The 25,276-nt window shown below is 32.7% G+C and overlaps 1 protein-coding gene across 1 annotated transcript in view; it reads left to right on the top strand.

Annotated features, from left to right (window-relative positions):
• Positions 1-25,276, top strand: part of ATRNL1 (attractin like 1) — a 756,768-nt gene that overhangs the window by 258,303 nt on the left and 473,189 nt on the right. The window contains exon 21 of the mRNA XM_040623807.1: positions 4,161-4,213. Coding sequence (XP_040479741.1) covers positions 4,161-4,213 — 53 coding nt within the window. The remainder of the gene's footprint in view (positions 1-4,160; positions 4,214-25,276) is intronic.

Genomic DNA, 25,276 nt, shown 5'->3' with positions numbered 1-25,276 from the left:
GGATTGCTGGGTTGAAGAATAAATGCTCACATAGATTTGTTAGATATTGCTAATTTCTCCCCCGTAGGGATTTTCTCATTTTGTATTCATACCAGCTCATAATTGTGTAGGAGCACAGTTTGCCCACAGTCCCTTAAGCAGAGCATATTGCTATACTTTTGAAATTTTGACAATTTGATGGGGGAGAAGTGACAGTATAGTTTTAGCTCATATTTCCCTATTTATAAGTTAAGTTGAACATCTTTTCATATGTTTAAGAACCACTTTTATATAATTGTTTGTGAATTTTCTATTTATGTGTTTTGCCAGTTTTTCTCTGGAATTGTCAGTCATTCCCTTATTATTAAAGAGTTCCTTATACATTAAGGATTTTAGCCCTTTTATGTCACATATATTGTCAGTTTTCTCACAATTTGTCATATCTTTTGATTTTACTCATGACATTTCTTTTTACCATGCTTTTCAGTATACCTATGTTATCATGCAATTTTTTCTTCTAATATGTTTCAAGTTTTATTTTGTATGCTAGGATGTCTTATCCATTTAGAGTTTTTTGTATGCGTATGGTGTGAGGACTGGATCTGATTTTATATTTTTCCAAATGGCTATCCAGTTGTCTGAATACCATTTATGAAAAAGATTTTATCTTGATCATTTAAAATACCACTTTTATAATATGATATGCTGGATTTTTAGTATATCATAGTTGAGCCTGTTTCTGAATTTCTATTCTATACCTTTGGTCTTTCTATCAATGCACCGATACTACACTATTTTAATTGCATAGACCTTGAATATATTTTAGTATCTTTAAGTCTAGTTCCCCTCAAATCTCTTCCTTTTCATTGTTTTTTTTTCTTTTTTTAATTGAATTTTTAATTTTAATTCCAGTATAGTTAACGTATAGTGTTATACTGGTTGCAGGTATACAATATAGTGATTCAACAATTCTATACATTACTTAGTGCTCATCATAAGTGCACTCTTTAATCCCCATCACATATTCACCCATCCCCCTACATTCTTCCCCTCTGGTAACCATCAATTTGTTCTCTGTAGTTAAAAGAGTTTATTTCTTGGTTTCTCTCTCTTTTTTTCCTTTGCTTGTTTTGTTTCTTAAATTCCACACCATATGGTATTTGTTTTTTTCTGACTGAGTTATTTCACTTAGCATTATACTCTCTAGGTCCATACATGTTGTTGAAAATGGTAAGATATCATTCTTTATGGCTGAATAATATTCCATTGTGTATACATACCGTATCTTCCTTATGCATTCATCTATCAATGGATACTTGGGCTATTATATTTTTACTTCTGCATGTGAACATTAAGACAACTTTTCTAACTTCTTTAAAGCTCACTGGAATTTTTATTTGGTAAAATTGAAAATTACCTTTCAAATTAACTGCCATCCTAATAACGTTGAGATGTCTCAATGAAAAATAAGGAATGTGTTTGCATATATTTTTGCCTACTTTTGTGTTTTGCAGGCTGAGTTTTATGCCTAAAGTTTCATTATATTTCTTTTGGAATTATTTATTTTTTTAGTTATTCATAGGCACTAGTGATTTTTTTAGATGATAGCTGAAATTGAATTACTAAAAATTGAGGTTTAAACTCCACTCATAATTATACATTTTGAAAATACTTTTAATGTATTCAAAATTGTCTCAATACTTATTAATAAAAAGATCTTTAGACTGTATATGATTCTAATTTGATTTTTTGAGTTTGAAAATTTAAAAGAGAATATAATTCTGTATTGGACGCCTTTAAGAATGCAATAAAGCCTCGCAGCTTAATTATTTTTTTTAAGGTTTTATTTATTTATTTATTTTTTAGAGAGAGTGAGAGAGTGCATGCAAGCACTTGAGCACATGAGCAGGGGAGGGGCAGAGGAGGAGGGAGAGGGAAGGAAACAGAATCTGAAGCAGACTCCAAGCTGAGCACAGAGCCCATCATGGGGCTCCATCTCACTACACCAAGATTATGATGTGAGCTGAAACCAAGAGTCAGCCACTTAACTACCCAGGCGCCCCTCAGCTTAGTTCTTAAGAAGGTGGTATTAATTCCTTATTTCTGTTAAAATTCTGGGCTTGAGCAATGAAAGGTAGCAAAAATTACTTCCTCAACAAGAGCATATAATTTCATCCTCCTGAGATAATTTGTAGTTTGCAGAAAATAAAATTTTAACGATGCCTTTATAAAAATTATATTATGTTGAAGGTAACGTATCACAATAACTTCTATTCCAATATAATATTAAATAATTTGAATAAACTTAATATTATCAACCAAAATAAATATTGTATAACTTCTATATGGATATACAGGTTTGTATCCAGAGCTCTTAAAGTCAACATATAGATCAATTAAAAAGTACTTGAAATCCTTAACATTTGTCGAAGTTAGTCATTTTAGATTGCTGTGGTACTTTGACAGCCATCTATTTAGACAAATAAGAAATGCAGGGAATATCACGCATAACAATGCAGGCACTATTATTTTGAATATTTTCCTATTCTAAAAGTAGTATTGAGGGACACCCGTGTGGCTCTGTCAGTTAAGTATCTGCCTTCAGCTTGGGTCCTGAAGTCAGGGTCCTGGGATCAAGCCCTGGTTCGGGCTCCCGGCTCAGCGGGGAGCCTGCTTCTCCCTCTCCCTCTGCTGCTCCTCCTGCTTGTGCTCTCTCTCTCTCAAATAAATAAATAAAATCTTTAAAAAAATAAAATAAAAGTAGTATTGAGATGTCCATTTGCAACAAGTCATATTTATTTTTTTGTGACAGAAAAAGAAATTATAATAGTATTGTAAATCAGTCCTTCAGTATTTGTATGTATTTGGTACAAAGTGATGGGTTTTATGGAGGTGAGCCTAAAGGAAGGAACAAAATATAGAAATAGTAGAGAACCTAAAGTGCTTAACCTTGAAATAATGAGTATGATCATTTTCTACAGCTAGAAAACTATATATCATGCATTTTGAAAGTTGCATTTGGGGAAGTCGTAGGAAACCTAACTCCCAAAGTTTCATTGTTTCACAGAGAATAAAGTTAGTGGTATAAAGGACTATTATATTTCTACTTTGATTTCGCAGTTAGTATAGAAAGATTTACTCTTCAACTCATGAATAAAAAAGCTAGTAACACATGGCTGAAACATGCATTCATAATGTAACCTGATTATTTAACTTATATTCTCAACTGTTTGATCTTTTATTAACTAAAAAATATATATTAAAATTATTCCTCTGTTCTGATTAACTGTATTAAAACTAAAGACATTTTGGAAGGTCTTTCTCATCTTTTAAAATTTTACATATACTTTAAATACTAAGTCACTTTATTCAAATAGTTAGCCTGGGATATATCATTTTATAATAATTTATTTTTGAGGGTGTTCCAATGAAAAAACATGTGAAATCAAGCTGTATCTCTGTTAGGCACTAACTCTCATTTTAATTGAATTCTGGAAGCAGATATAAAAATGTGAACTTCAGAAATTTTGAGAACATTTATGATCTTCTCCCACTGCTATAATTAACCATAATTTTGAAGAATTTAATTTAACTTAGAATTCATGATTTGGAATGCTCTTATGTTGTTCCATTTTTTATAATCTACTTACATAAATTCAGAGTTTGAGCCACTGAATTTAGGGTTTGAACAATTAGAAAAAACTTTTCTTTATTACACAATTGGACAGATCTTTTTTTAAAATATAGATGCATTGTGTTGAGACTGGGGAAGAATATATTAATTTCAAAGAATACCAGAAGTAAGAAAATGATTTATATTTTCCCCAAATTTTCTTCCTTCATCTAAGTGTCTCTATATCTTTAGCAAGACTTTCAATTTCTTCTCATATTATTAAGGAAGAATATATATCCCCACACTCCTAGTCTTATCCCATCTGCCTTGTGACATTCCCTTTTATCATCTTGTGTGTGTGACTATTTGTCTTCACTGTTTCTTTTCTCTACTCATGCTCAAATATTGGCTTTCTACATTAATTATTTTGAAGATTTGTTTTTAAAACTTTGATTAATGTTATAGTTCTTAGGATGTTTTAATGTAAAATTTACTGTTTTGCTTGAAGAAAAATATGGAGCTTTTGAATTTTGTTGCACAGTAGTTAAATGAGTTTTTATTTCTACAGATGTGACTCTGAAAATCGCTATGTTGGTAATCCACTTAGAGGAACATGTTATTGTAAGTACTTTTACTTTTTCATTTAAAATAATTAGTTTGTATTTTTAGTTTTAGGTGATTTTGCAGATAATAAAATTCATCTTGCATGCTGATGTTTTCATTACTGTGTTACCATTTCTATTTCTTAAATCTTATAGTACAATTCCATATATGTTGCTAAGAAAGGCAGTCTTTTTGCTGTATTTTAAAAATTATATTTGGTGCATTTTTTTCTACTCTTGAAGAGTGACATAACAATAGATCTTATTCTGGACATGGAAACAAAAAATAGGACTTGTGTAATCTCAGCTGGATTTAATGTGATCTTTTCATTTTGATTAAATTTTGAATGAATCAAATTTTGTGATAGATTTTTGCAGGGGGCAATTTTGGTCATCACTGAAAAGCTGTTTAGATTTTTTACTGAAAGATACTTTCACTGGGTAGTGATCATATGTTAGATGTATGTTTAACCTTTTAAGAAAGAATTTTTCGAAGGGTTATACCATTTTACTTTCCCACCAGGAGTGTTTGAGTTTCAGTTCTTCAAATCTCTCAGTACTTCATATGGTCAGTCTTTCTAATTTTAGCTGTTCTAATAGGTGTGTAATGGTATCTAATTCTCATTTTATTTACTTTTCTCTAATGAGTAATGATATTAAACATTTGCCCATGTGATTATTTGCTCTCTTTATATATATTTTATTTGATGAACTGTGTTGTCCACTTTTAAAAATTAGATTGTTTTCAGAGTACTTTATGTATTCCAGATACAAATATTTTATGTGACATATGATTTGCAGATACTTTTTTTTAGTTTGTGGCTTTCACTTTATTAGGAGTATTTTTTTTTTTCTGAAGAGGAGTTTTTAATTAAGATGAATTTCAATGTATCAATTTGTTCTTTTGAGAAATGTTAGCCTAATCTAAGATCACAAAGATTTTCCCATTTTCTTTTAGATGTTTTTTTATTTTTATGTTTTCTATTTAAGAATACAGCCCATCTTGAGTTAATATTTGTATATGTTTCAAGAGATGGATCACTTTTTTTCTCCATATGGATATCCAAATGTTCTAGCACAGTTTGTTTAAAGCCTTTCTTTTAACCAATGAATTGCTTTTGCACCTTTGTTGAAAATCAGTTGCCCATATATGAGTATTAAGAGTGTAAAGGTTGGGGTACCTGAGTGGCTCAGTCAGTTAAGTGCCTGACTCTTGGCTTAGGCTCAGGTCATGATCTCCTGGTTGTGAGATTGAGCCCTGTATCAGGCTCCAGGCTCAGCGTGGAGTCTGCTTGTCCCTTCCCCACCACCCCCCGCTTGTGCTCTTTCTCTCAAATACATAAAATCTTAAAAAAAAAAAAGAGTGTTAAGGCTATTTCTGGAATCTCTATTGCGTTCTATTAATTAATTTGACTACTTTTATACCAAAATAGCACTGTTTACAACTACTGTAGTTTCATAATAAGTCTTGAAATTATGTAGCATTTATTCTCCAATTTCATTCTTTTTCAGACTGGTTTTGGCTTTGGGTTCCATTTCTTTTGTGTTACATATGAATTTTAGAACCCACTTGTCAATTTTTACCAAAGCACATGCTCATATTTGGATTGTGTTTAATTTATAGAACAATTTGGTAGGAATTGATATCTTAACTGTAGCGAGTCTTCTTACCCATGAACATATATCTCTTTTTTAAACTTAATTATTTTAAAATTTGTTCTCAACAATATTTGGTATTTTTCACTATGCAGGTCTTTCACAATTTTTGTCAGATTTATCTCTACGTATTTTATATATTTGATGCTGTTGTAAATAGTATTTTTTAATATTTAATTGTGTCTGGATAATAAAACTACAGTTGATTTTTATGTTGATTTTGTACCCTTCAGGTTTGTTAAACTTAGTTATTAGTTGTAGTACCTTTTCTTTTGTATATTCCATTATATTTTTGATGCAGACAATAATGTGTTTTGCAATTAATAGAATTTGATTTTTTTTCTTTCTTCTAAGGATGCCTTTTATTTGTTTTTCTTGCCTTATTGCATTGTCTACTACCTCTGGTACCATGTGAAAAGATGTGATGAGCATGGAAACATTCTAGTGGTGTTGTTGATTTTAGAGGGAAAACATTCAGTCTTTCACTACTAAGTATGATGTAGATGCCTTTTCCTAGATGCCTTTATCAGGTTGAAGAAATTCTCTTCTAGTCCTACTAGATGGGTGTTTGTGTATGTCATATAGTTTTTCTGCATCAATTGAGATGATGGCAAGGTGTTTCTATTTTACTTTGTTAGTGTAGCAATTTTAGTTTTTAAAAGTAATGAATGCTACAACATGTGGATATACCACTTTTTTTGTTGTTCATCAGTAGATGAACATTGGGATTATACCTAGCCTTTGGCTGTTATGAAAAATGCTGATATGAACATTCATATACTGTTTGTATAGACATATGATTCCATTTCCTATGGGTAGATTCCTAGAAGTGGAATTGCTGGGTCATATGATAAACTTATGTTTAACTTTTTAAGTAACTGCCAAATGATTTTACAGCATGGCTGTACCATTTTACATTCTTTCTAGAAATTTATAGATGCTTCAGTAATTCCATATCCTCACCAGCACTTAATATTGTCTGTCTTTTTGATTATAGCTATTCTAGAGTATGTGTAGTAGTAGCTTTGGTTTTAATTTGTATTTTTCTTATGACTGATAATGTTGAGCTCAATTTCATATGTCCATGTCCTGCACTTAGATATGTAAAATACTAAATTTCCTGCTACCTTTGTTGCTGTTTAAATAATATCTTTTAAAATTACATTTTCTACTTATGTGTGATATATAAAAATTAAATTCATTTTAGTACATTAATCTGATATTCAGAAACCTTAATGAGCTCTCTTATTCTAATTGTTTATAGATATGTTTGGTGTTTAAATACAATTGATTATATTACATACAAATAAAAACAGTTTTATTCCCTTCTATCCAATTTTTTTGTTGAGAGTTTTTTGACTACAGATTCAGTTTTTTTGCTAGTAATCACTCTGCTCAAATTTTCTATTTCTCCCTGATTTGTTGGAAAGTTATGTGTTTCTAGGAATCTAGTCTTCTAGGTTGTCCAATTTGTTGGTATATAATTTTTCATAATATTCATAATCCTTTGTATTTCTGTGGTATTGGTTATTATTTCTCCTCTTTAATTTCTGAGTTTATTTATGAGCCCTGTCTTTTTCTTGATGAGTCTTGGTAATTTTTTTAATCAATTTTGTTTATCTTTTCAAAGAACCAGCTCCTGATTTCATTCATCTTTTCTATTCTTTTAGTCTTTATTTCATTTATTTCTGCTCTAATCTTTTTATTTCCTTCCTTCTACTGGCTTTAGCTTTGTTTGTTCTTTTTCTAGATCCTTCGGTAAAAGGTTAGGTTGCTTATCTGAGATTTTTCTTGCTTCTTGAGGTAGGCTTGTGTTGCTATAAACTTCTCTCTTAGGACAGCTTTTGTTGCAACCCAAGGTTTTGGACCATTGTGTTTTCATTTTCATTTGTCTCCATATAGTTTTTGATTTCTTCTTTGATTTCTTGGTTGATCCATTCATTGTTCAGTAGCATGTTATTTGGTCTTCATATATTTCTGTTCTTTCCAGATTTTTTTCTTGTGATTAATTTCTAGTTTCATACCCTTCTGTTTGGAAAAATGCATGATATGATTTCAACCTTTTTGAATTTATTGAGACTTGTTTTGTGGTCTAACATGTGATCTATTTTGGATAATATTCCATGTACACTTGAAAAGAATGTGTAGTCTACTGTTGTTGGATGGAATGTTCTGAATATATCTGTTAGATGATTTGATCTAATGAATCATTCAAAGCCCCTGGTTCCTTATTGATTTTTTTGTCTGGATGATTTATCCATTGATGTAAGTGGGGTGTTACAGTCCTCTACTATTATTGTATTACTGTTAATGTCTTTCTTTATATCTGTTAATCGTTGCTTTATATATATAAATCCTCCCATGTTGGGTGCATAGGTATTTACAGTTGGTATATACTCTTTTTGGATTGTTCTCTCTATGATTGTGTAGTGTCCCTCTTTGTCTCTTGTTACAATCTTTGTTTTAAGGTCTATTTTGTTCAATATAAGTATTGTTACCTCCCCACCACCAGAATTAACCCAAGGAGGTCCACAGCAAGATACATAATAAGCAAAATGACAAAAGGATTTAAAAGCAACAGGGAAAAACAGCTACGTACAAGGAAGAACCCATAAAGCTATCAGCTGATTTTTCAGCAGTAACTTTAAAGGCCAGAAGGGATCAGCATGATATATTCTAAATGTTGAAAGGGAAAAAAGTTGCAAAGAAGAATGCTCTACTTATCAAGGCTATCATTCAGAATAGAATGAGAGATAAAGAGTTTCCCAAACAAAAAACCAAAACGAAAAACCAAAAAAGAGTTTCTCAAAGAAAACCTAAAGGAGTTCATCACCAGTAAACTAGCCTTACAAGAAAGATTAAAGGAAATTCTTTGAGTGTAAAGAGAAGGCCATAATTTGGAGTAAGAAAATTATGAAGAAAAAATTTCACAGGTAAATACAAATATATAATAAAAGTAGTAGATCAATCACTTATAATACTAGTATGGATGTTAAAGCACAGAAACTGAAAAATCAATTATGTTTACAAAAATCAGTCAAGGAATTCATAAAATAAAAAAATGTAAAGTACGACACCATATACATAAAACATGGGGAGGGGAGTAAAAATGTAGCGTTTTTAGAATGGGTTCAAACTTAAGTGACCATCAATTTACTATAGACTGCTATATGTGTAAGATGTTATATATGAACTTAATGATAACCACAAATCAAAAACCTATAACAGATACACAGAAAATAAAGAAAAAGGAAGGGCGCCTGGGTGGCACAGCGGTTAAGCGTCTGCCTTCAGCTCAGGGTGTGATCCCAGTGTTCTGGTTTTGAGCGCCACATCAGGCTCCTCTGCTGGGAGCCTGCTTCTTCCTCTCCCACTCCCCCTGGTTGTGTTCCCTCTCTCACGGGCTGTCTCTCTCTGTCAAATAAATAAATAAAATCTTTAAAAAAAAATAAAGAAAAAGGAATCCAAGCATAACACTAAAGAACACTATCAAATCACAAGGGAAGAGAGTAAGAGAAGAAATGAATAGAGAAGGACACAAAAACAACTGTAAGACAAGTAACAAGTCAACAACAAGTACATTATCTATCAAAAATTACTTTAAATGGAAGTGGACTAAATGCTCCAATCAAGATATAGGGTGCCTAAATGGATATTTATTATGTTTAAATCCATTTGCAATTATTAACCTTACTGATGCTCAAATCGTCTATTTTTATGTCACATAAATTATCTTTATTCTCTAACTTTCCCACATTAATTTTGTTTTTTCAAACATTCTGGATTTGGGGGGTGGCATGTTTTGTGTGATTTTTTAAAATTAGAAATTCCTCCTTGATCCTTTTTTTTTTATCTTTAGCTTTTATTGTGTCCCAAAGGAGTAACTAGTTATAATTACGGACATGTGTAAGTTATATTCCACTTTAAAAAAAAATAAAACATATACTAATATTTAAATCTTTTATGTTTAAGACTAAGATAACTTTTCTTCTAGCTCAGTGCTGTCCAATATAAATATAATGTGAACCACATATGTAATTTTAAGTTTTCTACTAGCTACATACAAAAAGTTAAAAGAAACAGGTAAAATTAATTTTAATAATCTGTTTTATTTTACTCAGCATAGCTGAAATTTCAGTTTAACATGTAACAGTATAAAAATCATCAATGAGATTTTTTTTTTTAGTTCTTTTTCAAACTGAGTCTGAAATACAATTTGTATTCTGTCCTTAGAGCAATCTCAATTCAAATCAGTCACATTTCAGTTACTCAGTAGCCACAGGTGCGTAATGGCTACCATATTGGATAGCTCACCCCTGGATTATATAGGACTCTCACGCTCTTAAAAATGTTAAAGGAATAGTCATAAAGCACTAGATGGCAGCCTTGTCATTTGTTATGAGACCTTTGAAACTTAATAACATTTGAAAGAAATGGTGTTTTAAAAAAGAAAAGGTCAGTAGTTCTTGTAATAATGTTAATGGAAACTATTCTGATTTTAAAGATTTGAGTGAAATTTAAAATGCAGGTGCACACTGTAGCTTAAAGCAATTGAGTGCAATGTGGTGTTAACTTAATTGAAAGTAGTATACCAGCAGTTGTATCCTATAGGCAGTCTTCGTAGTTTTTTTAAAGTTCAGTTTAAAACCAAAAACTGAATTATTAGAAGTAATCATTCCTTACATGGAACAAAAAATAAAGTTCTTAGCAGTGATTTATCTTTTGATTGGTTCTTGTAAACATTGAATTTCTTAATTTTTTGGCAAATATGAAAAATAGTCACAGTAGTGTAGTTTCTTTTTCTTAAGTGCTTTATTTTTAATTATACCAGTTATAATAAAGAAAATTTTGACACAAAATGAAAGACTGTACTATGAAAATGTTACATAGATGATATGTTTCAAGTACAGAAGGTCACGGTCTATAGTCATCTACTTTATGCTACTACTACATTAATTACTTAAAGACATGTAATGTCCAAACTACTAATTATTATTTTTTAGTATATGTCCAAGTAATCTAACATATTTTGGCTTATTAGACTTTTCATTCTTGAAAATTACTGTTTTATTTTGAATTTCTCTATTGCTGTTTAGAGTTCAGGATACAATTTCATGATGATAATAACACACTGTCTCTTTTAAGAGTAAGGAATTCAATTACTACCTTTATATTCAGTGCTCACTTCTACCAGTCATCACATCTTACATTAGTTTATATTACTAAAAAATATATATATAAATTCATCCCACTGTAAACTCTTTAGTTATTATTGATATATTTAATGCTTATTAATGTTTATGTTTTAGACTGATTTTTTAAAGCATATTATTTAAGGATTTGAATTTTTCTTTTGTTTGGTATAGGAGATAATATTTCTAATAAATGTTATTATAGCTGTAAGTTATGAAAATCAATCTCAATTTAATTACTTAAAATGCTATGTCATACAAAGCAATGAAAGAAATTAAAAATTAAATTAACCTTATACTTAGTGTAATTATTCTGTTTTGTTCTAAAACAGGAATAAAAGAATTTTCCCATTTTAAGCCAAATATACTGTATTTTGTTAGTATTTTCTATGACTTTTTAACCATTGAGTATAAATAGCTATTTGAACAGAATCTGGCTGGTCCAACTGCAAGTACAGAAGTGACCCTGATGAACACAGAGAATCTAAATTCTTTTGTTTCCAAAACTGAGACATGTTTGATTGAGGATTATCTGACAAAACATAAATTAACCACATGGTTGGCTTTTAGCTTATTCTTTGATTCATCAGTTTTTCTTAAATTTCCTTAAGCTTATAAACCAGTATTTTTAGATGTTTATTTCAGAATTATTAACATTTTAGCATATTTTAAAATGAAGGGCAATATAGCACAATTATGAAAAAGTTAAAGATAGCTGATAAAAATTGCTGTTGGAGACACCTGGTTGGCTCAGTTGGTTAAGTGTCTGCCTTAGGCTCAGGTCATGATCTCAGGGCCCTGGGATAGATGCATCAGATTCCTTGCTTAGTGGGGAGCCTGCTTCTCTCTCTACCTGCTGCTACCCCTGCTTTTGCTCTCTCGCTGACAAATAAATAAATAAAATATTTTTTTAAAAATATAAAAAAATTGCTGTCAAATTAATTTAGAAGAGAGATGAAGAATTTCTTTGGCAAAATACTTCATAATGAAAGTGTTAAATTATTCTGGTTTACAGACTGATGGTAAAAATAAATAAGGTAAAGTTTAAGGAAGAAATAAAAATGCTGAAAATCTCCCACCAGGGCTGCCAAGTGGAGTTATGCAGTCTGTGACCTCTGCAAAGGTGCCTAGCTGCAGGAGAGAGTGGGCACTGATACCCTATACTTACTTTTCTTACTAAGCCACATAACCTGGTGTGGGGTTGTATCTGTAGTGAGCAAAGGTTAATAGTTCCTTATTTGTATAAAGATGCTGAAAAGGCAAATGAAGGTACTGCATGCTTTTCTAAATAAATCCTGTCCTGAGAAGGATTTTACATAAAAAGTTACAGCATATATGATATTCTCTTTGTGAACAACTTGTTTCTCACTGATGTCTAGCTTATTATTTAGCATGATTTATTAAATAAAACATAGTTTTTGTCCAATCTGGAAAACAACCACCTGACTTTAAAATAATGATAATACTAGTTAACATTTACCGTTAACTAGTTCTGTTACTGTTCCAGGCTAGTCTAAGCTTTTTATATTTATTAGCTTATTTAATCCTTAAATGAGAAGGGTACACTAATTATCAACATTTTTTTGTTTGAGGGAACAGAGGCAGGGAGTGTTTAGTTAATTTTTATAAAATCACATGGCCAGGAAATGACAAAGCCAGTTTCAATCCAGCATTCTGGGTCTATAGCCCGTACTACAAGTGGTAAAACTAGAGTAACAAAAATTAGTAATATATTTATCCCAAGTGTTTTTATATGAATAAAATAGAAACATCATGTTGAAAGATACAAAAAGAGGGTCTAAACATTTAAAAATTAAACCATTTTCTTAAATAAGAAGTCTTCATATGAAAATATCATACTTAACCAAAACTGATATATAAATTTTATGGAATTCCAATTAGAATTTCATTCAGTTCAGTTTTTTGAAGTTTATACATTAGAATAAATTACCTTAAAATTTATTTTAAATAATATACTTTTAGAATATTCAGTAAAATTATGAAAAGGAAAAATAGTGAAAAATTCCCACCTGATAGATATCCAGACATAGTGTAACTTTATACTGACTCCCATACTGACATAGGAATCAATGAACAAAGTAGAGTCCAAGATCAGATTCCTGAATATTTGGGAATTTATATGGCAGTCACTTTATTTTTATAAATGTTCTTAATGACTTAATCTGTTTCTTTTTAAATATCTTTTTTTTTTAAGATTTTATTTATTTATTCAACAGAGATAGAAACAGCCAGTGAGAGAGGGAACACAAGTAGGGGGAGTGGGAGAGGAAGAAGCAGGCTCACAACGGAGGAGCCTGATGTGGGGCTCGATCCCATAATGCCGGGATCACACCCTGAGCTGAAGGCAGACGCTTAACCGCTGCGCCACCCAGGCGCCCCTCTTTTTAAATATCTTAAACTTTACATTAGATCATGGCTTTTGCACTTACTATTTTTTTGCCTCCCACCTAAAATGGACTCTTTCAGGTATCATAATAACTTTTTTCCCCATCCTAACAGTTACACAGTATGAAATTATCTGACTTGTTTATTTGTTTATGTAAATGTGGGTTTTCTTTATTCGCTAGAGGGAAAGTCTGTGAGCCCAGGACCTTCTCTTATTGGAACCCATACTTAGAAAAGTGTGTGTCTTTTAGGGAGACTTTAAATAATACATAATGGTAGTACGCATATAAATGATCAACAAATAAGTGAATATGCATATATTGTGGCTGTATGTGGAAGGTTTGTTATTGGCGGGTGTTTGACCAAAAATGTTTAGAGATCATGTTGTAGGTAATCAAGTAAAAGTTGCTTTGCATTTACTTTTAAATTTATTTTCATAAAATAGTACAATTCACCATTGAACAACTTTAAGCATCAGCCATTAATTTAAATAAAAATGAGTCTCAAGATTTGTTTTTTCACTTAGTCTATAGACCATTTGCTTCAAATAAAATCTATGTAGATTCCCATATGTCATTGCCGAGTAATGACATAGTTTAGCTACTTGGAGATACTATGAAGTAAAGGAAGGTGAATTCTGAAGAAGTCATGGCACATTATATGAAGTCCCCTAAATTAGAATCAGTGATGTATAAGCATTGGTAATCATCATCAATCTTCTTTTATTCATTGATGAGAAAAGTAAGAACTAATGAGTTTGAGTGTATATCCTAGGCCACAGAATCAGTCATTTTCAGAGTGTAATAACAAAATTTCTGTGTTTTTTCTCTGAAATTATATCTAGCAAATGTTCAGCTTTCAAATTTTACCTTTGGAGTTATTCTAAATGTTCCAAGCTCAGTAGAAAATTTTAATTAATAATTGTAAGCATGGATAGTACTGTTCAGCAAGCAAAGAAAAACTAGTAGTTATTGAATATTTATTATGTAGAAAACAATTTAATATTAATTATTTCATTTAATACTCACAAGAGTGACATATTTTTTCTCCTTAATTTATTTACTGAAGAGTTACACTGTTACAGCTTGGAGAGAATGTCAGTTATTGGAATTGACTCACTTTTGTTTATTCACTGAACATGTATTTATTGACTAACTACTTTGTTGGACTCTGGGGATATTACAGTGAACAAAATGGGTTCTGCTCCATTGATGCTTATTAACTAGTAGGGAAAATAGATATTATACCTGTTATACAATTACCTAGATATGTAATTGTCATAAGAACTCTGAATGAGAATTACAGATGCCTTGGGAATATATTATAAAAGAACCTGACCTAATTTGTGGGACAGGGAGTAGGAATGGGTCAGGCAAGAGAATGAGGGAGCTTTAATATGCAGATGACTTGAGAGTAGAGTGGTGTGGATGTGAGAATGGAGGGCAGTCACGGGGGCAGCATGCACAAAGGTCGTCTGTGGCTGGAAAGAACGTGGCATGTGAAAAACACATAGAACCAGGTGAAGAGAGGCAAGAGAGAAGTGTGTGAGATTTGCAAGATCCAAAACCTGCAGTGCTTTATAGAACATGAGAGGATTTGGGCCTTTATTGTAACAAAAATGGGAACCACTGAAGGGTGTTATAAGGAGACTAAAATGTTAAATTTTAATTTTAAAACAATCAGTCTGCTTGCAATGTGTCAAACAGCTTGGTGAGGGCAATAGAACATGAAAGAAAGCATTTTAGTTCATTTTCTGAGGCATATTTCTGGAGCTACACGTAAAAATGTGAAACAGTGAGACTTATATTCACACAAATTCTTTCATCTACTAAACCGTTAAGTTGGCAAACATGTGTTTATACAAATGCTGTTGTTTAAAACATATTTGGGGGGGCGCCTGGGTGGCACAGCGGTTAAGCGCCTGCCTTCGGCTCGGGGCGTGATCCCGGCGTTCCGGGATCGAGTCCCACATCAGGCTCCTCCGCTATGAGCCTGCTTCTTCCTCTCCCACTCCCCCTGCTTGTGTTCCCTCTCTCGCTGGCTGTCTCTCTCTCTCTGTCAAATAAATAAATAAAATCTTTAAAAAAAAAAATAAAAATAAAAAAAACATATTTGGATCCTTAATATTTTTGTCCATCTATGTGCATCTTTTTCTGACCCCTCAGGATGGCTAAATAAACGTGTCTGGTATTTTCCTCCCAAACATCTTTGCTCCAAGCATTTTCATCACATAACTAATTGGCCGTAGGTCAATTTTGCCGTAAAAGATAAAATCACAAAAAATAAAAGAGGGACATTCATTAAAAAGGACATAATGAAACATGAAAATGTTTAGTAAAGTTTAAAACTCTTTATTGTGAAATACAAAATATTTGATTGAATACATTTAAAATGTGTGCGGATTCATGGCAATACTGTGCAGATAACTGATTTTATTTTGCTGGTTGTACCTAAGAACTTGTTTTCAAAGTCTTTTATTCACAGTATTATACATTTTTTTCTTGCTTGTTGATTTGTTTCCTCATTTAGCATCATTTTTTTTCTTTTTTTGCTAAAATTTTTTCCTTTATTAGGAAAGATACCAGTTTCCAAATACTAGTATGCATATTGGTAACAGGGCTTTGTATTGCATTGTGAAAGCGTTCCATGCTGCTCTTTGTTCTTGCCATCTTGTCACGTGTCCATTGATAGACTTTCCAAAGTTCTGCAGGAAATGTGGGTTTAGAACTCTGTGCTGTATAGACCATTAAAAGTGCTAAGACTTATATAGTATAAAAATGTGAGCACTGCATCAGTGGAGAAATGAAACCAAACAGGTGATGAAACCAAAAATCTGTCAAATCGTACTGTCACCAGTTATTTTTTATCTCTTATGGCAAAATTGCCTTATGGCCAATTATTTATGCAACAAATAAGCTTGTGGCAAAGATGATTATGGTGAAACTACATAGAACCAAATATATATGATCATGAACTCATGTATTTATGAAAAATATGTAATTATATATAAATACACATATGAGAATCTGTTTGACTTTTGAAATTTTCTAGAATTCATTCAGAGCCAATATAGTAAATAAGAAAAGTGGAATGACATTTATTGAATACCTTTATTTTATGACAGTCTTCTCTAAACCAAATACACACTGGCACAATTACGTTTAACCCATATAGTAGTCCTTTGAGATAGGCAGTTTTATCCCCATTGTGGCATTGAATCTCAGTGAGGTTAGTTAACCGGTATAACATAACCCAGTTGGTAAACGGGAGACTACAATAAAGATCTCCTTAAATACTGTGGATAATGCTCAATTAAAAGTGAAATACAGTATTAATGGTGAAAAAGCAAATCATAAAGCCTCAGTTCCTTTCTCAAAATATTCAAAGTAAGAATTTCTGAAACAATTCAAAATTTATATAATTATGCTGGTTCCCAAATGAGCTGAAATTTGTATAAACAGTATCATTGATATATTATATACAATTCAAGATCAATTTCATTTGTGATCCTAGTGTTTGCCTTCTTGCATCTCAAATATGTAGATATTTCCAACATACATTTTGATGATTTTTATCACTGATTATTATTTTCTTAGAAAAGACATTATTACATGTAGCTTTTGTTGAAAGACTACAATACTCATTATTTGCTTCTCATCACCTCACAAATATAATGTTCTCAGAAACTTTCTTTATAGTCCAAGTTCTGTTTCAAAGGGTCTTTTGCTGTAACATTTAAATTTTTAGTCATCATTTCCAATTAATCATTAGTTTTGTGTAATATCTGACTTCTTTAAATATTTTGCACATGTTAAAGTCTTTTCACTTGATATTTTATTTGCATAAACTTCTTTTATGGTACTGTGTTTTATTCATTTTATTCAAACTTAATTTTGTATATAACATGTTGTTCTTTGCAGTAAATAGCAGCCACTTTTTTTGTTCCATGATACTAGTCCAGTACTGACTGAACTACCTAAAAAAATTTGCTGCTGCATGTTGGAACTCAACCCTTGATTTGCTCTAGTCATAGAAGACTAACGAGAGACTGATTATTTTACGTGGTTTTTTTGGCCTACACCTAAGAAGTAAGTGAACTAGAAATGAGATATGCCATTTTTTTGGACAGATATATAACTATGTAAATCTAATTACTTAATGCCCTCTTAAAAATATTTCAGGTATACACCACCTACTTAGTACTGGTAATTATAGGGACAGTGCTGTAGACCACATCTCTAGAACTTATTTATCTTTCATAATTGACACTTAATGTCTCTTATTTAGTCATCCTCTGCTACCCCCCTCCCTGCTCCCTGGCAACCACCATGCTACTCTCTTGATTTATAAGATTAACTATTTTAGAGACCTTACACAAGTAGAATCATGGAGCATTTACCCTTCTGTGACTGTTTTATTTCACTTAAGTCCAGCAGTTTTACTTCTGAGTATTTATCCAAAAGAATTAAAATCAGGATCTCAAAGAGGTAATAACACTCCAATACTCATTGCAGCACTATCCAAAATAGCCAGTATGTGAAAACAGCTTAAATGTCCATTGACTGATGAATGGAAATCCTTCAGTATGTGTCATGGATGAAACTGGAGGACATATATGCAACTTTTTACAAGTTCTTTTAAAATTTTCAGTGTGAAATAATTACAGACTTACATATATTTACAAATATTTCTTTATGACCTTGACCCTTGGGAAGTGTTGGACACTTATTTATAGTATATCCCCCACTTTGGATTTATCTGATGTTTTTTCATGGTTAAATTCAGGCTGTGCAGTTTTAGTAAGGATAGCACAGAAGTGCTATGTGTCTTTCTCAGTGTATCCTATCAGGAAGCATATGATACCAGTTTTTTCCACCATTGGTGTTATTATCTTTGATCAACGATACTCTGGTGGGTGCCACTTTGTTCACTCTAAAGTTACTGTCTTTTGGGGTTTTTTTTTGTATCTAATGAGTATTTTATGAGGAAATTCTTTGAGATTGTGTAAATATCCTATTTATCATCATACTATCACCCACTATTTTTATCATACATTGATAATTCTTACCTGAAAGAGTTATTAATGTACTTGCCAAATGGTGATTTTCTATTGTTATTTCTTCTGCATTTATTAACTATAGGGAAGAGCTGTTCCTTTTCCCTCATTTTTTTGATTATTCAATTATTTGTTTATATCAGTATTGCCTTATGGATATGTATTTTATGGCTAATAATAAATTACTATCATTATTTATTTTATGAATGAAACTGCTCTAGATTTGGCTACTAGGAACACCCTCAAGTTGGCTCCTGCTTCCTTTTGGCATGACTCCATCATTTTCTGAGTATTTTCTTATTTTCCTGTACTACAAGATCAGACTTACCTTGTACTTTTCCTGCCCTTGCTCTGGAATCAACCATTGTTCCAGGAAGCCATGGTTTCTTATAATTGGAGAATGGTATTTAGAAACCAACATATGGGAGCTAAGTATGCTTATTTGGTTCTGGGCTGTTGTTCTTTCTTTCTTTTTTTAAAGACATTATTTTAAAAATTAAATCACAAAATATATTTTCCCTCCTCCCCCTCCTCCTCTCCCACTTTTCTCCTCCTCCTCCTCCACCACCTTCTTCTGCAGCTCTACTATCTTTTTTTAAAAATGCTTTTATTTAAATTCCAGTTAGTTAACACACAGTGTAATATTAGTTTCAGCTGCACAATATAGTGATTCAGCACTGCCATAGAACACCTGGTGTTCATCCCAACAAATATGCTCCTTAATCTCCATCACCTATGTAACCCATCTCCCCTCTGGTAACTATCAGTTTGTTCTCTATAGTTAAAAGTCTGTTTCTTGGTTTGCCTCTTCACTGCCGGACCTTTTTGTTATGCTGTTTCCTTGTTTGTATTTGTCTCTTAGTTGTAGAATGTGATGAGTAATTTTTTTCAGAGAGTATATAGATCACGTCCTTTTAGGACATTTGTTTCCCTGAAATTTATCACTGTGTTGTTTTTCTGTGTAGACAGCATAGCGGAGTATACATATTCCATAAATATTGCTCCAGTTTCTTTTCTTTTGACATATATTGTTACTTAAGAACACTTGTCATCTTGCCTCATCTTCCATTGTAAATAACTCATTTGCCTGTGTGAATGTGTGTGTGTGCATGTGGGCACATGCCTATATATAGTGACATGCTCAGATGTCAGTAATATTTTTGAAAGAACAGCTTTATTGAGACATAATTCATATACTCCAAATCTCACTCTTTTTAAAGTGTACAATTCATTGTCTTTTAGTATATTTGGGAAGTTTTGGGGCTATCACCACAATCTAATTTTAGAACGTTTTCATCACTCCTAAGAGAAACCCGGTACATATAAGCAGTCGCTCCACATTCTTTCATCCCCCAAACCCTAAGAATCTTCTTCCTGTCTCTATGGGTTTGTCTACTCTGACATATATATAAATGATATTGTGGAATATGGTCTTTTGTGATTGACAACATATTTCAAGACTCATTCATGTTATATTATGTATCAGTACTTTATTCCTTTTTATGGCAAAATGATATTCCATTGTGGGGACATATTGCATTTTTTTTTTTTAAACCATTCACCAACTGATAGACATTTGGTTTTTTTTACTTTTGTTCTATTATGAATAATGCTGGATTCTTTTTATTTTTTATACGAGGTATTTCGGTATTTAGGTTTCAGTCTTCAACAGATCTTTTCTATCATGTAATATCATATGTACTTTTTCAATTTGTTGTGTTGTCTGCTTTAACAACATTAGTCATGCATATATTGAAAATTTCTATGCCTACTACTCCTCTTGACTGATCTTCATCTCTGTTATATTCTGGGAGGCTTTTTCAGATTTGACCTTGATAGCACTGATGTAGCCTTATGTTGTTTTAATTATTTTATTTTCTGATTCTGTTATTATGTTTAATTTTACCACTATTTTATTACTTCTTTGTTGCTGTATTTTTTTTTTACAGTTTTAGTTTACTTAGCTCCTTTTTATTATAGTCTTCAGTGTTATTATCTCATCTTTATCTTTAATTTTGTGGAGTTTTTTAGATTTTCCTTTTTCTTTGATGCATACCGAATGATATTTTAAATGACTAGACAGTTTACTCATGTTAAATTATTATATATACTTATATGTATAATATTATATATATCCTATGTTCACAAATAGATTTGTTTCCTCACTTTGCAAGTCAAACTAACTTAACAAAATTACAGATGTCAACTTTTTTCTCTTTGTTTTCACTTTTTTAAATCAATACAATTAGAATTTGCAGCCAGAATTATGAGCAGCTTCACATTCACCTTAAGTTCTACCAAGTTCATACAAAAAGTGAAAGAGCTGTAAAGAAGAGTGGCTATTTTTTACATCTGTTTTACCCATACTTGTAAGCTTCATTTTTAGATACAATTGGGAAATTAATTGCAAACTTCTAATTTTCCTGAAATTATCAGAGATTGCTGATTGTTAGTCTAAATGTTTAAGAGCTGACTATATCATTTACAGTTGTTCCAAACTTCAAGGCTCAGTCTGTAAAATCAGAGAATTCGTTTATGTAGTATTTATAGTTTCTTCAAATTGTGAACTATATCCCTTTGGTATTTTTCTATTCACAAAGTTTTCAAATAATTGTTTCCAGCCAGTAATGTATTTAAATATGCAGTATACAGTTTGTACTTTTTAAATTATAAAATACACTGAAAAGTATAGTGCATGTACTTTCATATAACTTTTGAAGTATATGTAGTATGATTTGAAAGTTGTGTATGTTACTGAGGTTTAGTAAAACTTAACACTTTGCTATATTTCCTGCAGCAATACAGGCTCCAGCTCTGCTCACCTTAGTGCAAGATGGACATGGTTTACAGGGTTCCACCCTACATACAGTCTCAGCAGCAGGATTTTCCTAGGCCTTTTTTTTTTTTTTTTTTTTTTGGTATGTACTTGTTGTTATAGCTGCTCCAGCACTGAGGTGGGGATGTAAAGGAAGCAAAAATGACAAACAAAAACCTCACAAATGTAGGGAATGCAGCGCTGGGCCATCCCTTGCGTTCCGATCTCATTGCCTTTTACCTACCCAAGGACATTGTTCTAAAATTTCTCCTCTCTCTCCTGTCTCATCAATTTTTCCCTTTCTATTAAATTTGTATTTATGCCAATCAGTATAAAAACATGCTACTTCTCCCAATTTAAAAAGTAGTTCCCCTATGATCCAGCAATTGCACTACTGGGTATTTACCCCAAAGATACAGGCATAGTGAAGAGAAGGGCCATATGCACCCCAATGTTCATAGCAGCATTGTCCACAATAGCTAAATTGTGGAGGGAGCCAAGATGCCCTTCAACAGATGACTGGATTAAGAAGATGTGGTCCATATATACAATGGAATATCACTCAGCCATCAGAAAGAACGATTACACAACATTTGCAGCAACATGGACGGGACTGGAGAAGATTATGCTAAGTGAAATAAGTCAAGCAGAGAAAGACAATTATCATATGGTTTCACTCATTTATGGAACATAAATAGGAAGATCGGTAGGAGAAGGAAGGGAAGAATGAAAGGGGGGTAAACAGAAGGGGGAATGAACCATGAGAGACTGTGGACTCTGGGAAACAAACTGAGGGCTTCAGAGGGGAGGGGGTGGGGGATTGGGATAGGCTGGTGATGGGTATTAAGGAGGGCACATATTGCATGGTGCACTGGGTGTTATCAAAAACTGGGGATGGGGACGCCTGGGTGGCTCAGTCGTTAAGCATCTGCCTTCGGCTCAGGGCATGATCCCAGGGTCCTGGGATCGAACCCCATATCGAGCTCCTCCACTGGGAGCCTGCTTCTTCCTCTCCCACTCCCCCTGCTTGTGTTCCCTCTCTCGCTGGCTGTCTCTCTCTCCATCAAATAAATAAATAAAATCTTTAAAAAGAATAACTGGGGATGTACTGTATGGTGACTAATATAACAAAATAAAAATTATAAAAAAATAAAAAAAAGTAGTTCTCTCTAAAAGACAACCTAATGAATGGGAGAAGATATTTGCGAATAACATATCTGATAAAAGATTAGTATCCAAAATACAAAAAGAACTTACACAACTCAACACCTGAAAAACAAATAATCCAATTAAAACATGGGCAGAAGACATGAATATACATTTCTATAAGGAAGACATATGATGGCCCATAGACAGATGAGAAGATAACCAACATCACTGATCATCAAGGAAATGCAAATAAAAACCACAATGAAATACCATCTCATACCTGTCAGAATGGCTAAAATCAACATCACAAGAAACAACAGGTGTTGGTGATGATGTGGAGAAAAAGACACCCTTTTGCACTGTTGGTGTAATTGCAACCTGGTGTAGCCACTGTGGAAAACAGTATGGAGGTACCTCAAAAATTTAGAAGTTGAACTACCATATGATCCAGTAATTCTGCTTCTGGGTATTTACCCAAAGAATATGAAAACACTAATTCAAAAAGATACATGCATCCCTATATTTATTTCAGCATTATTTACAATAGCCAAAGTATGGAAGCAGCCCAAGTGTCTATCGATAGATGAATGGATAAAGATGTGGTATATGTGTACAATGGCATATTATTCAGCCATAAAAAGGAATGAAATCTTGTCATTTGCAACAACATGGATGTATCTGGAGAGTATAATGCTAAGTGAAATAAGTCAGACAGAGAAAGACAGATACCATATGATTTCACTCATGTGTGAAATTTGAGAAACAAAATAAATGAACAAAGGAAAAATAAAAAGAGACAAACTAAAAAAAAAGGAGACAAACCAAAAAACAGACTCTTAACTATAGAGAACGAACACACTGATCATTAGCAGTGGGGAAGTGGGGGGGGTGGGGAGATGGAATAAGTGTAACATATTAGGAGGGCCCTTAGCTTGATGAGCATTGAGTAATGTATAGAACTGTTGAATTACTATATTGTACAGCTCAAACTAATTTAACACTGTATGTTAAGTATACTGGATTTTAAAATAAGTAGTTTTCTTACCTCTCTTGATCACACTTATTCCTCCTGCTACTTTGTCATTGCTCTTCAATTATAATGAAATAAAATGAGTTGATTGTAGTCAAACAGGACTTCCCCTTTTATACCATAATGAAGTGGTTCATTAAAATAGTACAAAAGCTTATTTTCAAATTATGTACATTTACATAAATGTGATACATACTTTAAATTTTAATGTTTTATGTCCTATACTGTATTTAGCTAAGAAGTTCAGAGTAAATTTCAGCATTGAGATACATGTTTTTAGTGCCAGGTAATTATTCATTTTCAGCCCCCCTAAAAATATACCAATATGATGTTTGAAACTGGTGGGGGAGAAATAGATCATCTCCTGGTTAAGTGGAAAATAGCACAGTTGGCTTCTGGAGGACTTTGATTCTACGCAGCTTTAAAAGAAATCATTTTGTTAGAACCAGAAACTTTCTTCAGTTTGTAGTAATTAACATTCACTGACAGGTACTCTTATCAGTGACTTGAATTGAGTAATACTCCTACTAATTTTGTTCCAGGATGCAGACTTATTTTTTTAGCCCGAGTGACATTAGAATTGATCATTAGCATATATAATATACATCGTGCTGATCTTGTACTTCCAACTCTAATAAATAAGAAAGAATAGTAAAATCAAAGTTGAATGCCTGGTCAAGAATTTGATGGGACATGATTGTGGCACAGGCCTTGAGTCTGTAAAGGCAGAAGAATGTGTGCAAGCTTGGGGCACTGCAGCCTCTGCTCATAGCTATGAGGTGTCCCTTGTTACCAGTCCTTACCTCCCAGAGCCGTCTATTCCTGACTTCTTAATACTTTGTTTCATGCTAGAAAAAAGTAAATAAAATTATGCAGATAGATTCTTTTTTTTTATGTACTTCTTTTTTTTTAATGATATTTTATTATATTATGTTAGTCACCATACAGTACATCCCCGGTTTCTGATGTAAAGCTCGATGATTCATTAGTTGCTTATAACACCCAGTGCACCATGCAATACGTGCCCTCCTTACTACCCATCACCGGTCTATCCCATTCGCCCACCCCCCTCCCCTCTGAGGCCCTCAGTTTGTTTCTCATAGTCCATAGTCTCTCATGTTTCATTCCCCCTTCTGATTAACCCCCCTTTCTTTATCCCTTTCTTCCGCTACCGATCATCCTAGTTATGTTCCATAGATGAGAGAAATCATATGATAGTTGTCTTTCTCTGCTTGACTTATTTCACCTAGCATTATCTCCTCCAGTGCCGTCCATGTTGCAGCTAATGTTGAGAACTCGTTCTTTCTGATAGCTGAGTAATATTCCATTGTATATATGGACCACAACTTCTTAATCCAGTCATCTGTTGAAGGGCATCTCGGCTCCTTCCACGATTTAGCTGTTGTGGACATTGCTGCTATGAACATTGGGGTGCATATGGCCCTTCTCTTCACTACGTCTGTGGCTTTGGGGTAAACACCTAGTAGTGCAATGGCTGGATCATAGGGTAGCTCAATTTTTAACTTTTTAAGGGACCTCCACACTGTTTTCCAGAGTGGCTGTACCAACTATGCAGACAGATTCTTGAACTAGTTTAGAAGTGCTTGCATTTCCCAGTCATATTCTCCCTTCATTTTGAACAGATACTACCTTTCCTCAGTACTGCAGTCTTACCTCTGAACCCTTGCCAGCTGGAACTGACCAGGGTGATCCCTACTCTCTTTTTTAAACATATTTACTTGACTCTCATGACACTAAATTCTGGTTTTATTCCTATC

This window comes from Ursus maritimus, unplaced genomic scaffold, assembly GCF_017311325.1.
Source record: "Ursus maritimus isolate PB19 unplaced genomic scaffold, ASM1731132v1 scaffold_7, whole genome shotgun sequence".
NCBI classification, from domain to species: domain Eukaryota; kingdom Metazoa; phylum Chordata; class Mammalia; order Carnivora; family Ursidae; genus Ursus; species Ursus maritimus.
Note: the sequence above shows the minus strand (reverse complement) of the source record. Positions and strands in the feature narration are given on the sequence as shown.